This window comes from Vigna unguiculata, chromosome 11, assembly GCF_037176805.1.
Source record: "Vigna unguiculata cultivar grain cowpea cultivar isolate G323 ecotype 2 chromosome 11, ASM3717680v1, whole genome shotgun sequence".
Taxonomy (NCBI): Eukaryota; Viridiplantae; Streptophyta; class Magnoliopsida; order Fabales; family Fabaceae; genus Vigna; species Vigna unguiculata.
In genome coordinates this window covers 28,022,556-28,038,928 of record NC_140802.1, presented here as the reverse complement: position 1 = coordinate 28,038,928, position 16,373 = coordinate 28,022,556, and the positions used below count along the sequence as shown (strand labels likewise).

General features: G+C 38.4%; 1 protein-coding gene and 1 pseudogene across 1 annotated transcript; one reads left to right on the top strand and one right to left on the bottom strand.

Moving 5' to 3' along the window:
* Nucleotides 1–1,166: 1,166 nt before the first annotated feature.
* LOC146881695 (uncharacterized) lies at nt 1,167–4,480 on the bottom strand. Its single transcript, XM_085669309.1, has 3 exons — nt 4,043–4,480; nt 2,142–2,246; nt 1,167–1,595 (listed from the first exon to the last, which is right to left on the bottom strand). The coding sequence occupies exons 1-3, from the start codon at nt 4,478–4,480 to the stop codon at nt 1,167–1,169; spliced, it is 972 nt and encodes a 323-aa protein (XP_085525435.1).
* Nucleotides 4,481–11,503: 7,023 nt separating this feature from the next.
* LOC146881694 (uncharacterized) overlaps nt 11,504–16,373 on the top strand; it is a 30,070-nt pseudogene continuing 25,200 nt past the window's right edge.

Sequence of the window (16,373 nt, the reverse complement as noted above, 5' to 3'; positions counted from 1 at the left end):
TGCTCCTTGCTTAGTTCATGCTTTGCTTGCATCCAAAAGGAGAGCCACTCTAGTAACTCTCGGCCAATGGAAGCACATTGGGCTCGGCCCAAATGATCCCAACAAGTGTTCTAGCTTTTATTGAAAGCAAAGCCTAAACAATGGCCCAATTTAAATCTAGACTACTTCCTTCATGCATCATCTCATATTTTAGAGATTTCTTTAGCCCATGTAAATAATGTAAAAAGCCCATGATTGACTTGATCATCTTGTGAGAGGCCCATGTGAATCTTTCTCATCATGCTTCTAGTGATTGGGCCTTGATATGGGCTTGGGCCTTGATATGGGCTTGGGCTTGTTGGGGTCACATCACTTTTGCAACAACTTAGATAGTGGAAGGGCCTTCTTGTTGAAATCCTGAATAAAGAACCTATAAAACCCTGCATGGCCAAGAAAAGAACGAACCTCTCGCACAAAAGAAGGGTAAGGCAACAATGAAATAACTGAATCTTGGCAGGGTCAATTTCAATGCCCTAACTTTAAATGATGTGTCCCAAAACTATGCCTTGTTCTACCATGAAATGGCATTTCTCAAAATTGAGAACAAGGTTAGATTGGATGCACCTATTCAAAACTCTATCCAGACTATCTAAACATGCATCAAATGAGGATCGATACATAGTAAAATCATCCATAAACACCTCTATGTAGTTTTCAAGAAAATCATTGAAAATGCTAAGCATGCACCGCTGCAATGTGCTAGGGGCATTGCATAGGCTAAAAGGCATCCTCCTATAGGCAAAAGTGCCAAAGGGGCAGGTGAATGTGGTTTTCTCTTGGTCTTCAGGTGCAATATGGATTTGAAAGTAACTAGAAAAGCCATCAAGAAAGTAGTAATGGGATTTAGTTGCCAAGCACTCAAGCATCTGATCAATAAAAGGTAAGGGGAAGTGGTCTTTCCAGGTTTCTTGATTTAGCCTTCTGTAGTTTTTGCAAACTCTCTAACTATTTTGCACCCTTGTTGGAATCAGCTACTCTTTTTCATTCTTGACTACAGTGAGACTTGTCTTTTTGGGAACCACATGGATGAGACTAACCCACTGATTGTCTGAAATGGGGTAGATTATCTCGGCTTGTAGAAGCTTGGTCACCTTCTTCTTCACAACCTCTAGAATGACACGGTTCAGTCACCTCTGCGGATTTTTGACTAGTTTTGCTCCATCCTCTAATAAAATCTTATGCATGCATGTGGATGGGCTAATTCCAGGAATGTCAGCCAATGTCCACCCAATGGCTTTCTTGTGCTTCTTGAGCACTTCCAACAACCTTTGGTCTTGCTCAATAAAGAGGGAGGTAGAGATGATCACATGTAATCTTTGCTCATCCTCCAAATATACATACTTGAGGTTGTCTAGTAGGGGTTTTAACTCGAAAGTGTTGGATGCTGGTTGAATATCAGGAACCAAAGGGAAGGGAGAAATGGGTTCCACAACCTGTACCTCAACATAACAATCGGATGCATATGTACTTCCTGCAACATGGTTAGTGCAATCTGATTGTATAACATCAAAGGCAATAGGTACAACACTTAAAGAGTCAAACTCAACAGATTGAACCTGAGTAGATTCAACATTATCCACATCATATTCAGAATTAGAATCAAGAATATCAATGCATGCAAACTCAGATTACTTAAACACAGAATAATATTTTATGCATTGTAAAGGGTGAAAATTAGAAATATGTCCATCAATAGTGTAAGACCCGCTAAATTTAAATAATTAAATAATTAATTATTTAATTAATGCGAGTGAGAGAAGCCTTTATGGCATTAAATGCTAACCTTTATGACGTGGAAAAGTACTAGCTCAATTGGTTGTGAGTACTTTGATTGTGTGAGAGGATTTAGGTTCGAGTCCTATGTATGCCATTTGTGTAAGATTTAATTTTATTTATTTATTTTTCTAATATGTATGTGCGTGTAAGTAAGAAGATAACAATTGGGTTATACTAGTTGGCATGAAATATGAATTGGCATGATGGTTTGGTATTAACTTAGTAATTGCATGGTTGTGGGTTTTAGTCTTGGGGAAAACCTAAATTAAACTTTATATTTTTTTGCTAATGCTAGATTTGGGTGGAATGGAAGGGTTAGGGGAAACCATAACTGATCTAGCAGCCAAGGGAGGCTGAAAAGCAGCCATAAAGGGACCATGAATGGCCATTAACCAATAATTAAGTAGGAAACCCGTTTTTGCCTTATTGACCTAAATTTAAGCATTGTTTAAAAGGTAAAAGTTGAGTATTAGGAAGGGTTTTGCCAAGGCTGAGACTAGACTAGAAAGAGAGCGCGAAAGGAGAGTAATTGTGAGTGTTGAGTGAGGTTCTGGGTCTGAATTGGTAGAAGAGTAATAGGGAGATTGGAAAAGAAGAAAGAAGTAGCACATTTAGCAAATTGAGCAAGGAATCCATGTTAGGGGAGTTCCTTTTGATTGGTTTAAGTGCCATTGTACATAATCGTGAATTGCTTAAGTGTTTGGTATTGCGTGCTGTTAGTTTCATCTAAATTTAGTCGGGTTTCTGGAATTTTCTAGAAATCGCCTGACGGTCATGCATGCACCATAAGGCGACATAAGCGGTAGACCCAGTTTCTGGGTTTTTCTTCATGAATCGCTTGGCGGCAGAGGATGAACCGTCAGGCGACGTGAGCACGATTTCAGGATTTTTCGCTGTTTTGAGTATTTTGTGATAATTATGGTTTTGCTGTGATGATGTCATACTGGAATGCAAATCTTGATGATCCTATTTGGTTGTGTAGTTATGGTTATGTTGAATGCATCAATTCTATATGAATTAAGGGTTAGGGTTTATGTTGGGGACTGGATGGAGTTCAGTTTGATTGATGACTATGATGAATATTACTGTATGCGTGATGAATTGCTGAATTCTTGGATGAAAAGGGGGAATTTCGGATTAAGTTAGTGTTGTGGGTGAGTAAGCGTCAAACTCATGAATTTATGGACATATGGTATATATGAATAATGTTTAAATGAATGCAGTTAATCTTTGTATGATGAGTATAATGGTGTTATTGCAACATGATAGCATGTACTGGAATTGGGGTGCTTGGTCATGCTTGGGTACGGGGATCATCTTCAATTGTGAATTGTAAATCGTAAATAGGACATTATATTATGAAATTGATGACTTTGGGTTTGGTCAAAAAGGTAAAAATGATGAGCATGAAATAGAATGTGGCATTTAATTGTGGAAAATATGGTTAGATGTCTGAAATTGATATTGGTGTTGGTTTGGATTGCATGTACAATATTTGAGTCATCTAAGGTATGAGATACATTGCAAATTTTTGTTGTTTGACTTTTGTGAAGTTGGTAAGCTAGTTATAGAATCAAACTTGAAATGCCACAAGCGTACTATAATTTGATGGATTGAATGTTTTGTAATTTAGTATAGAATTGTGAATGGAGTGCAATAATTGTACTACAAGTTTGTATGCGGTGTGATTTGGACCCTTTGGGGAATCTGTTAAAGTGTCAAGAAACCAGTAGCATTGCGCTACTGGTGTGGCGCCTGGCAGTGTGGGCAAGCCGCCAAGTGGACGGAACACCAACCTATGACAGTGGTCATAGTGCGCACAGGGCGCCTGGCGGTAGAGGGGGTTCCGCCAGGCGGAATAATGCAATTGAAACCTTGGAGGTTCGGTGGCGCCTGGCGACGCGAGATAGATGCGCCAGTCAGTGGAGCCGCGAGGCACCTAGCGGCAGAGCGTGTGATAATTTTATAGAAGATTTTAATTGTAACACGTACTGATGCGATTTATTTTATCTATATTGGCGCGTTGGACTTTAATGTTTAAATTTTCCCGCGTTTTTGGGAAATTGATGATTAATAAATGAGGTGATTATTTTATTTATTTTCTTATTTATTTTAATAAGTAATTTTCGGATAGAACGTTACAAACAACATGATCAATCATATCAACGTGAAAAACAGAGTGATCCTTAGAAGGATGTTTGATGGCATCCAAAATATTAAAACGCACCACAATGTCATCAAACTCCATGGATAAGGTGCCAGCATGGACATCAATCTTGGTTCGGGCTGTGTTTAGAAATGATCTTCCGAAAATGTGTGGGGCAGAACTACGGGAAAATCCCTTTTCCATATCAAGAATGTAAAAATCAGCAGGAAAAATTAGTTCACCAACCCGAACCAAGACATCCTTAATGAAATCGACATGGTGGGCAACACTTCTATTTGCCAATTGAATGACCACACCCGTTGGTTGCAATGGTCCAAGAGACAGAGAATTGAAAATAGATAGAGGCATGGCATTAATCGAAGCACCTGGATCAAGCATAGCATTCTCAAACTTATTATTACCAATAATGCAGGGAACACAGAATATACCTGGGTCTTTACACTTCTCAAGGATTTGAGGAACAGATTTACCTATTAGTGCATATACGTTTCTCCCCATGTTGATCCTCTCATTGCCCTTCAGCCTCCTCTTGTGCGTGCATAACTCCTTAAGGAACTTTGCATATCTGTGGATCTATTTAATGGCATCCAATAAAGGTATGTTCACATCCACCTTCCTGATTGTTTCTAAGATCTCCTTGTCAACCTCTTCCATCTTTTTGCTTGGAATGGCTCTTGGAGGGAAATGAAGAGGTGGAAGGCGTAGGAGCCACACTAGACATGGAAGGACCGATTGCATGAGCATCACGCTTTCTCTGAAGTGTGGCAGGGTCAACTTCCTTTTCAGGTGTTGGCTAAGCAGTGGGAACTTATCAGAATTTTAAGTATGTGCTTTATGAAGTTGTGTAGCCATCTGCCCTATTTGATTTGTCAAAGTCTAGATTGAGGCTCTAATCTCCTGCTGGAATTGCATATTCTGAAGTGTCATGATTCTGACCAACTCCACCATTGAAGTAGAAGAATAAGAAGCAGGTGCAACAAGAGCTGGTGTGGGTACAAATGGAACAGGAGCAGCTTGTGTAGGCGCAACTCTTTGTTGAGGAGGTGGCTACACGTTTTGAAACTAATAGTTTTACTGCTGTTGGTTGCCCTGGTTTCCCCATCTCAGATTAGGGTGATTCCTCCATCCTGGATTGTATCTATTTGTTGACAAAGCATGGTTTTGTTGCTGGTGTTGGGACCTATTGTGTTGAAAATATCAGTGGCATACGCCTGAAGAGTATCCACGGGTGTAGAAGAAGTATCCTGTTGTTGCAATGCTAGGCAAGAGTTTGTGAAATGATCAACGGATGTAAAAATGCCACAAAATATTGCTGTTGGAGTTCTTTGATTGGAAGAAATTTGGTTGACCAGTGTGGTAAGAGCATCAATCTTAGTCTCCAACTTCTTGGTGTATTCGGCTGCCCCTACATCATGAACTCCTTTAACAACTATGGCATCACTCCTTGTGCCAAATTGTTTAGAATTAGAAGCCATGTTCTCGATTATTTGCCTAGCTACATCTGAGGTCATGTTACCAAGAGCACCACCACTTGCAACATCAATCATGTTTCTATCCATATGGTGCAGGCCCTCATAAAAATATTGTAGAAGGAGATGTTCTTGAACCTCTCCTAGTATTCGTAGAGGCTCTCCCCAGACTGTTACTTGATGCCAGAAATTTCCTTCCTTATGGATGTTGTCCTGGAAGAATGGAAGAATTTGGCCAGGAACAATCTCTTCAAGTCATCCCAACTTGTGATGGACCTGGGTGCAAGGTAGTACAACCAGTCTTTTGCATTGCCCTCCAAGGAATGAGGAAAAGCTTTCAAGTAGACATGGTCTTCTTGGACATCTCCAGGCTTCATGGTAGAAGACACGACATGGAACTGCTTCAAGTGTTTGCACGGGTCCTCACCTGTAAGGCCATGAAACATTGACAACAAGTGTATTAATCCAGTTTTTGAAACATAAGGAACTTCCTCCTCAGGATACTGAATGCACAAACTATCATAAGTGAACTTAGGTGTAGTGAGCTCACTCATTGTCTTCTCATGACGTGGAGGTTGAGCCATATTATCAGTATGAAAATCAGATAGATCAGAATGCACAATATGCTCAGAATGCAAAAAATGCATAAAATGAGAAATGTCATGAGTATGAGGGAATTAGAAGAATAAAGAAAAGTCACAGAATAGTCAGCATGCAAAGATGGATTCCTAAGATGCCTAACTCCTCTGTGGAAGGTCCTATCAATCTCAGGATCAAATGGTTGTAAGTCACTTAGATTTCCCCTAGTCATGCACCAAAATACATTAATTCTAGTGGTATCAGCATAATAAAGGGTAAAACTACAAGTATACTCAAACGAATTCCAAATGACTTGAAAATTGGTAGGATTGTCCCTTGAGTGATCAAACAGTACCATAACAAAAAAATCAACTTAAAACTCAAAGTTTAAGTATTTTTAAAATTTTTTCAAAAGTGAAAAAATGAAGATAAATCACAAAAAACATTGATGAAACATAGATAGCAGCATTTTCTGGAGAATCTAAGCTCGATAACCAACAGAGCGAGTTTCAACAAGGTAGGAAATTAAATTCCACCCCAAATGCATATAAAATAATTGTGATTCTGATAACCAAAGCAAAAGTTTGATTGAAAATCAGTCCAAATTTTTTTTGAATCTCTCAAATCACACCATTCCAGCTGCTCCAGTCATTTTTCCCATCAAGTTCAAGGTCTTAGAAGTGAAGAAAAAACATTTCAAGTCAAAAAAAGGACCGTAGCTACCATAACAAAATTCCACAAGTTAAATGCCAGAATTCAACATTATTCATGCGCCGTGACACTATTCACTCTACCACACAAACAACACGCACACACTCATGGAAACACCACTGGAATGGAAATAAGTACTGAACAAAACAATAACACCACAATGAACATTCGCACATGACTCACCAAAACATCAAACACACTTAATCCCACAATTTAGAAAACAACACACACATAAAACACAACTCAACTCAACACTGGAAATAGTATGAACGGAAACATTGGTCCCTAACAGTGGCGCTAAATTTGATCGAGGTCGTACGTGATCAAATAAAATAGATTAAATGTAGTACGTGAAAGTTGAACCAAGTCATCTCCCAACTATCAATATTTTTGTCCATAGCTTAATTTCCATAAATAAACATAACACCAAAGGGGGGTTGATGAATTTGCACAAAATTTAATTCACAAAAATTGCAGAGAAATTTAACAATTATATAAAAAAAAATGATTCCTTGATTCAATTGAAATTCCATCAATCACATATTATCAAATTAATTGTTCTATTCAAATTTGCTCTCATGAACCTTAAGTTAATCAACTAAGCGAAAATTACCATGGATTCATTATGTCATTAAGCACAAAAAATTTCAGGCAGTTAACACCCACAAATTGAACCAAGCGCGATAGAACCCATAAACATTAACCATGAATACGAGCCATTAATGTGCACAAAACACGAATTTGAGATTAAGCATGCATCAAAAACATATTTATCATAAAAACACAACCTGAAACAGAGTTAAATCCGAACAAAACCCAGAAACGACCAACAATCTCATGGTTTCATTTCAATTTTGCCAATGCAAACGAAAATTAGCTCCTCATGGAATTCAGATTATATGTCAAACAAAAATGAAAATGCATTGGAACGAACTGAAATAGTAGATGAAAGGAAACAAACCAACGAAATTTGAATTGAAATTAGATGAAAAACACAATCTGCACAATCACCAATCTGTAAAACAAAAACAAAAATGGAGAAACCCTAAAATGAAAATTGAGGATGCCAAACAGAAGAAGAAGAAGTGGCTGCTTGAGAAAAAAATGACCTAAAAATGTGGTCACCTCAATTTTGCCACTTAGAATTACAAAAATGTCATTCTGCCACTTAGAATTACAAAAATGATAGTAGGGGCTGAAAATGTTGGCCCAATGACGTGGACGAGATGACTAACATGGCACAGATGTGGCAATGATGTCAAAATGACGTGGAAACTCTCTCTTGACCTTAAGATAAATGTCCAAGCTCCAAAATTTGCTTCACCAAAATACCTAAAAATAATTAAAACGAAAATTAGGCCAAATATTGTGAAATTAACTCAAATTCGGAACAATGGCCCAATAAAACCCAACAGATGAAAATACATTAAGAACAATAATTAAGCATTGAACAACTATCAAATGGATGTACAAAGGCTAATGGAATGGAGGAAAATAATGAATCATCTTGAATTTGATAGGACATTTATTTGCACCAATTCACGATATTGTGTACTTGAAGGCTTTTCCTTATTCCTTGGAGGGCAATGCAAAAGATTAGTTGTACTACCTTGCACTAAGCTCCATCACGAGCTTAAATAACTTGAAGAGATTATTCTTGGTCAAATTCTTCCCTGCATCGAAGACAACAACCATAAGAAAGGAGATTCCTGACATCAAGCAACAGTCTAGGGAGAGTCTTTATGAATATTGGGAGATATTCAATAATTTGTGTTCTAGTTGCCCACACCACAAAATATCTGAGCATCTACTTCTTTAGTATTTTTATGAAGGCTTGCACCATATGGATAAAAGTATGATTGATGCTGCAAGTGATGGTGCTCTTGGTAATTTGACCCCAGCAACAGCAGGGCAATTGATTGAGAACTTGGCCTCTAGCTCTGAGCAATTTGGTGCAAGAAATGATGCCATTGTTGTTAGGGGAGTTCATGATGTAGGAGCTACCGTGTACACTAAGAAGTTGGAGAGCAAAATTGATGCTCTTACCACCTTAGTCAACCAACTTGTTGCAAATCAAAAAGCTGCACCTTCTATTGCAGGAGTTTATGGCATTTGCACGTCAATTGAGCATTTCACAGATTCTTGCCTCGCCTTGCAACAAGCCACGACTTCTACACCTTCTAATACTCCTCAAGCCTATGCTGCTAACATTTTCAACAATAGGTTACCCCAATAACACCAGCAAAACCATGATTTGTCCACCAATAGATACAATCCAGGTTGGAGAAATCATCCTAATTTAAGATGGGGCAACCAGCAACAGCAAGAAAACCAACAGGTTCAAAATGTGTAGCCACCTCCTCACCAACAACAAAGAGTTGCACCTGCACCACAAGATGCGCCAGTTCCACCTATCCCTATTGCTACCCCAGCTCCTGCTACACCATCATCTTCTCCACTCTCCATTATCGTTTACTAACAGCATCATCTTCCCCACTCTCCATTTTAGGTTTTTGAAGCTTTGGAAGGAGACCCATAGAGGCACAAGTTCATTTTTCATGTTTTCCACTCATTTTTCACGTTTTATGAGTTGTGGACAACACTAATTGTTGGGGTTTTCGTTTTCTATACCTTGGGTAACATTTATATTGAAGCATTTATGTTTTTGTTGGTTGTTTTCGTTCTTGCCCCATTCTCTCCTTGCACATTTTCGTTTCTTGTACCAATTTAGGTTTTCTCCACTATTTTGTATCAATTTGAATGGTTGAATCACAAATTATGTTGAACCCTAATTCGAATTCCATGAGGCGCTAAGTTTACGTGTTGATTCTTTGCAAATATTGAATTGAAACCTTGAGATTAGTATTTTGTTCAGTGGAGTTTTGTTAAACTCTCCATTCTGAATTTGTGTTTGGGTTTAATGAAGAAACCATTTTGTTTTTGCTTAATTTACAGAGTGGAATCGTTGTGTGTTCATGCTTAATGAATTGTAATAGAACCTTTTTATTTGTAATCCGTGATTGGTGGATTTTCATTTGAAGCAAGGAATCAACGCTATTTTTACATCGTTTTTACACATCTGTATTTAAGTTTTCAATTGTGTGTTACATCCGTAAATCTGCCAAACCCTCCCTATGTTATAGTGTTGTGTTCACTTGGAAATTGAAGCTTTGGATGAAAATTTTGGTCATTGGTAGACAACTTGGTTCAACTTTCATATACTGCATTTAATCTGTTTTAATTTGGTGGGGTACACCCTCTATAAAATTTGGTGCCGTTGTCGAGGACCAATAGTTTTGTTCTAAGTAAAATTTTCAATGTGTTTGTGTTTGTATATATTGGTGTTTGTGTTTGTGTTTGGTGTTTTGGTGTGGTTAAGTTGGTATATGTTGATTGTGGTAGTGTTTCTATGTGTTTTTGTGTACTATGCGTGTTATTTGTGTTGTAGAGTAAATAGTGTCACGGCGCATGAATAATGTTAATTCTAGTGTAGTGAATAGTGTTGGATATTGTTCGATTTTGGCATTTAACTTATGGAATTTAGTTATGGTATCTATGGTGCTTGTTTTGACTTGAAATATTTTCTTCCCACTTTTAAGACTTTGAACATGATGGGAAAAAAATTTGGACTAATTTTTAGTCAAACTTCAAAGGACCATAACTTTTGCTCTAGTTATCAGAATCGACATTATTTTTATGCATTTGGGGTGGAATTGAATTTCCTACCTTGTCAGAACCCGCTCTGCCAGTTATCAAACTCAGATTCTCTAGAAAATGTCGGTTTCTATCTTTCAGCAATGTTTTTTGTGATATTTCTTCATTTTTCTCACTTTTGAAAAAAATTTAAAAATACTTTCACTTTGAGTTTTGAGTTAATTATTTTTTGTGGAACTGTTTGATCACTCAAAGGACAATTCTACCAATTTTCAAGTCATTTGGAGTTCGTTTGAGTATACTTGTAGTTTTACCCTTTGTTATGCCAATACCACTAGAATTAATGTATTTTGGTTCATGACTATGGGAAACCCAAGTGAATTACGACCCATTGACCCTGAGATTGATAGGACCTTCCATAGAGGACGTAGGCATCTTAGGAATCCATCTTTGCATGCTGACTATTCTGTGACTTTTCCTGATTCTTCTCATACTCTTAACATTCCTCATTCTGTTCATTTTTTGCATTCTGAGCATATTGTTTATTCGGATCATTCTAATTTTCATACTAATAATATAGCTTAACCTCCTCCACCTCATGAAAGAACAATGAGTGAGCTCACTGAACCAGAGTTCACTTATGACAGTTTATGCATTCAATATCCTAAGGAGGAAGTTCCATATGTGTTAAAAACTGGATTAATACACTTGTTGCCAAAGTTTCATGGCCTTGCAGATGAGGACTCGTGCAAACACTTGAAGTAGTTTCATGTCGTGTGTTCCACCATTAAGCCTGTAGATGTCCAAAAAGACCATGTCTACTTGAAGGCCTTTCCTCATTCCTTGGAGGGTAATGCAAAAGACTGGTTATACTACCTTGCAGCACGGTCCATCACGAGCTGGGATGACTTGAAGAGATTGTTCCTGGCCAAATTCTTCCCTGCTTGTAGGACAACAACCATAAGGAAGGAAATTTTTAGCATCAAGCAATAATCTTGGGAGACCCTCTACAAATACTAGGAGAGGTTCAAGAATCTTTGTTCAAGTTCCCCACCATCAAATCTTTGAACATCTATTTCTAAAATATTTTTAGGAAGGCTAGCACCACATGGATAGGAACATGATTGATGCAGCAAGTGGTGGCGCTCTTGGTAACATGACACCAACTGCAGCTAGACAACTAATCGAGAACATGGCTTCCAATTCTCAACAATTTGGCACAAGGAGTGATGCCATAGTTGTTAGAGGAGTTCATAGAGGAGTTCATGATGTAGGGGCAGCCGAATACACCAAGAAGTTGGAGAGAAAGATTAATGCTCTTACCCCACTGGTCAACCAACTTGCTTCCAATCAAAGAGCTCCAGCTACAAGAGTTTGTGGCCTTTGAACATCCGTTGATCATTTCACAGACTCTTGCCCAACATTGCAACAATAGGCCCTTCTTCTTCTACACCAGTGGATACTCCTCATGCGTATGCAACTAATATTTTCGATAACAATAGGCCCCAACACCAGGATGGAGGAATCACCTTAATCTGAGATGGGGAAACCAAGGCAACCAACAACAGCAAAACCAACAGTTTCAAAATGTGCATCCACCTCCTCAACAAAGAGTTGCGCCTACACAAGCTACTCTTGTTCCACCTATACCACACGAGGTTTAGCTCCTCCTGCACATGCACCTACCTCTTCTACTTTATTGGAAGAGTTGGTTAGAATGATGACACTTCAGAATATGCAATTCCAAAAGGAGACTAGAGCCTCAATCCAGACTTTAACAAATCAAATGGGGCAGATGGCTACACAACTTAATCAAGCATAGGCTCTAAATTATGATAAGTTGCCATCACTAACAGTGGAGAATCCGAGAAATGTGAGTGCCATCACATTGAGATATGGAAAAATATTGAAGTTCCCATTCTTGAGCCTACACCTCAAGAGGAAGTTGACCCTGGTGGTACACATAAGAGAAAGCATGATGATGTTCATGTAGCCCTTCCTTCCACATTTTTTATACCTTCCATGACTCTTCCCTTTCCTCTGAGAGTTATTCCAAGATAAATGATGGAAGTGGTTGACAGGGAGATCTTACAAACATTCAACAAGGTGGAGGTTAACGTACCTCTTTTGGACGCCATCAAACAGATTCCCAAATATGCCAAGTTCTTGAAGGAGCTGTGCACGCACAAGAGGAGGCTGAAGGGCAATTAGAGGATCAACATGGGGTGAAACGTATCTACACTGATAGGTAAATTTGTTCCTCAAATCCCTTAAAAGTGTAAAAACCCAGGTACATTTTGTGTTCCCTGTATTATTGGTAATAATAAGTTTGAGAATGATATGCTTGATCTGGATGCTTCGATTAATGTCATGCCTCTGTCTATTTTCAATTCTTTGTCTCTTAGACCATTGCAACCGACGGGTGTGGTCATTCAATTGGCAAATAGAAGTGTTTTCCACTCTGCCGATTTCATTGAGGATGTCTTGGTTCGGGTTGGTGAACTAATTTTTCCTGCTGATTTTTACATTCTTGATATGGAAGAAGGATTTTCCCGTGGTTCTACCCCACTCATTTTAGGGAGACCATTTTTAAATACAACTCGAACCAAGACTGATGTCCATGCTGGCATTTTATCCATGGAGTTTGATGATATTGTACTACATTTTAATATTTTGGATGCCATGAAACATCCTTCTGAGGATCACTTTGTTTTTTCACGTTGATATCATTGATCATGCTATTGATGGACATATTTCTAATTTGCACTCTTTGCATGCATTAAAATATTCATCTATGTTTGAGTTATCTGAGTTTGCATACATTGATGTTCTTGATTCTGATACTGAATATGATGTGGATAATGTTGAATCTGCTGAGTTTGATTCTCTATGTGTTGTACCTATTGACTTTGATGTTATATAATCAAATTGCACTAACCATGTTGCAGGAAGTACATATGCATCTGATTGTTATGTTGAGGTACAGGTTATAGAACCCATTTCTCCCTCCCCTCTAGTTCTTGATATTCAGCCAGCATCCAACATTCCAAAGTTGAAACCCTTACCAGACAACCTCAAGTATGTCTACTTGGAGGAGGAGGACAAATTGTCCGTCATCATTTCCAACTCCCACACTACTAAATAAGAGTAGAGGTTGTTGCATGTTCTTGAAAAGCACAAGGCAATTGGATGGACATTGGCTAACATTCCTGGTATTAGCCCATCAATATGCATGCACAGGATATTGTTGAAAGATGGAGCAAAGCCAGTGAGACAACAACAAAGGCGACTTAACCATGTAATATCAGATGTTATCAACAAGGAGGTGACCAAGCTTCTACAAGTTGGGATCATCTACCCCATTTCAGACAATCAGTGGGTCAGCCTTATCCATGTTGTTCCCAAAAAGACAAGCCTCACTGTAGTCAAGGATGAAAAAGAAGAGCTGATGATGAAGGCATGACCAACTCCTTAGAAGCTCCCTCAAGAAGGATCACTAGAAGCATGTCTAGAGGGGAGTCTTCTATTCCATCACCTTTATCTTTGTTTTGCATTACTTTAGTTTGAATTCCCTAAGTTGGTTTCTAGTTGATTTATTTTGGTTGACTTGTTGACTTTGATCCAAAGTTGACCTTTGACCAAGATTAGATTAACTTAAACCAACATGCTAATCCTTGTTTGTCTTGTTTTGTAGGTAATTAAGAGAAAGTAGAGCATGGCTAGGTGGCACTTGGTGATTGGAGCACTTGGATGAACTGGAAGAGAGAGGAAAGCAAAAAGCGTAAAGCAAAAGCAAAAGTAGACATGTACCTTGTCTCCTTTTGCCTTTGTAGTTTACGCCTTAGAAGGTCACTTGGTCTCCTTCCTCTTTTGGCCTAGAATCCTCATGGGAATGCCTCCACCAATCATCTCCCTTCACTTGACCAAGACTCACTCTCACATTAGGTTTAGGGTTTGCTAGTTAATCCTTTTTCATGTTTTTGTATTTGCTAAAGGACCCCTATGAACTCCTATTTAAAGGGTGCTCCTTGTCTTGTAAAAGGGTTGATCATTTTTGTTATAAACTTTATGCATTCAACCACCAATTTTTGTGAGCTCTCCTTCCTAGAAGTGAACTCACCTTTGCCTTATCTTGCTTGCAAGTGGCGGCACCATCACTCATCTCTAGGGCTTGGTTGGCTTAGATCCCCCCCTATGAGTGGCGTGCTTCTTCCATTCTTCATCTTCTATGCTTTCCATTTTTGTTGTTTCATCTTTCATTTTTCTCTTTAGTGTTGTTATTGCCGTGTGTGTTTAAGCTTGAATCCAACTCTCTTCTTCCTTTCATGAGCTTGAGAAATGAACCTTCACATCTACATAGCATGCTATCTTAATGTCCAGTGGGAATTTTCAAAAAGCTTTCTTAAACAACTTCACCATATTCATAACTCTAAAAGGAAACAAGGTAATCCTTCATCATTTGGTATCTAGAGCTTTGGTTGTCCTTGAATATGGTGTTTTCATGTTCTAACCTTGTCTTGTGTAGCTATCTTTGAATGGTCCACATAAAAACAGTGCTGGCAGCAACGTGTGTGTTTTTCAAAAACATACTGCAGCTAGCTTAGTGGTCCAAAAGTAACGTTCTTTATATCAAACGAAAGCTCTGAGTCTAGTTTCCAACAAAAAAAGAATTAACGCATTTGGAATTCTGTGGAGAGAGTTATGATCAAATGAGTGAGCAAAGGTCAGAGTTGCCGAGAATACGAAAAACAACGTTTTCAGGTTATGTTGTGGCAATTTTGGCTTCGGTTTTGTGACTCTTTTGCTCCTAAATGTGGTTGGATAACATGTCTTTGGATGCTTGAGTCTCTTGTCATATGCTTCTTTGAGTTTTCTTGTTCTTGTTTCTAAGTATTTGAGCTATTGCATGAGATCTATGCCTTTTGTTGTTATATGCTCCTTGAAATTGATTTTGACCTAATTTTTTTGGGAACTAAGTGTTTAAGACACCCTAAAATATCCTTCTCATCATCTTAAGTACCTAGTTTTGAAAAGAAAAATTATTTTCATGACCAAAAACAGTTTAGAGCTAATGTGTTGCTTGGTGAATCCATTTGGCCATTTTTACTAGGTGTTATGCTACCAAATTTTATACTTGGATTTTGGGTGATATTGGCAAATTAGTTCCATGCTTTAACTTGGTTATGATCTTTCTTGGTGTATGCATAATTTGAGGTATAATCTTGGCTTGTTTAAATGCTTTCCATAGAGTCTTTGAAAGTGCTTTTCGTTGCTTTAGTCTTGTTCAAGTTTTGTCTTTAAAAACAAGTTTCCTTAGAAGTTAAACTTTCTTGTTTTTTGAGCTTTGCTTGCTTGTCTTTAGGTAATCTTTGTTTTGTCTTAGTAGTTTTCTTTTCCTTGTCTTCCTCGAGTGTTGTGGCCGAGCCACTTGTTTGAGCTTTGAAAAGGTTTTCATCTCTTTAAATGTATTTTCACTTGTTTGAAAGGTTTTTGAGTACGAGCCTTGCTTGTGTGCTTTGAAAGTGTGATAAAAAACACTTGGGTGCTTGAGAAGACCACACTTGGTCTCGGGTTTGGAATTTTTTGTTAGCTAACCTCTTCATTGTCTCGGTTTTTGGTGAGTATTTGGTGTAGGAACATGAATATGGATCCAATCTTGGAGGTAGAAGAAGAGGAGGAGTCGGTCTCACCTTATTCCCCTCCCATGGTGACTCCTATGGCCTAAGAAAGTGAACAAATGACCCTTGCCAACATCTTACATGAGATGGAAGTGAGTAGGAGAGAAACTTTTGACCAATTGAGGGCGGATAGGAGGAAAAGTTAGATCTTCCTACAAGAGCACATCCAAAGACTTGAGCTTAGGGAAGATGAGAGGAGAAGGAGGAGGTCCTCTTCCGAGGACTCTAGCCATGGTGGAAGAAGAAGAAGGCACGACTATGATGGTGGTGGAAGGCGCAATCAACTCCCACAAAGACAAC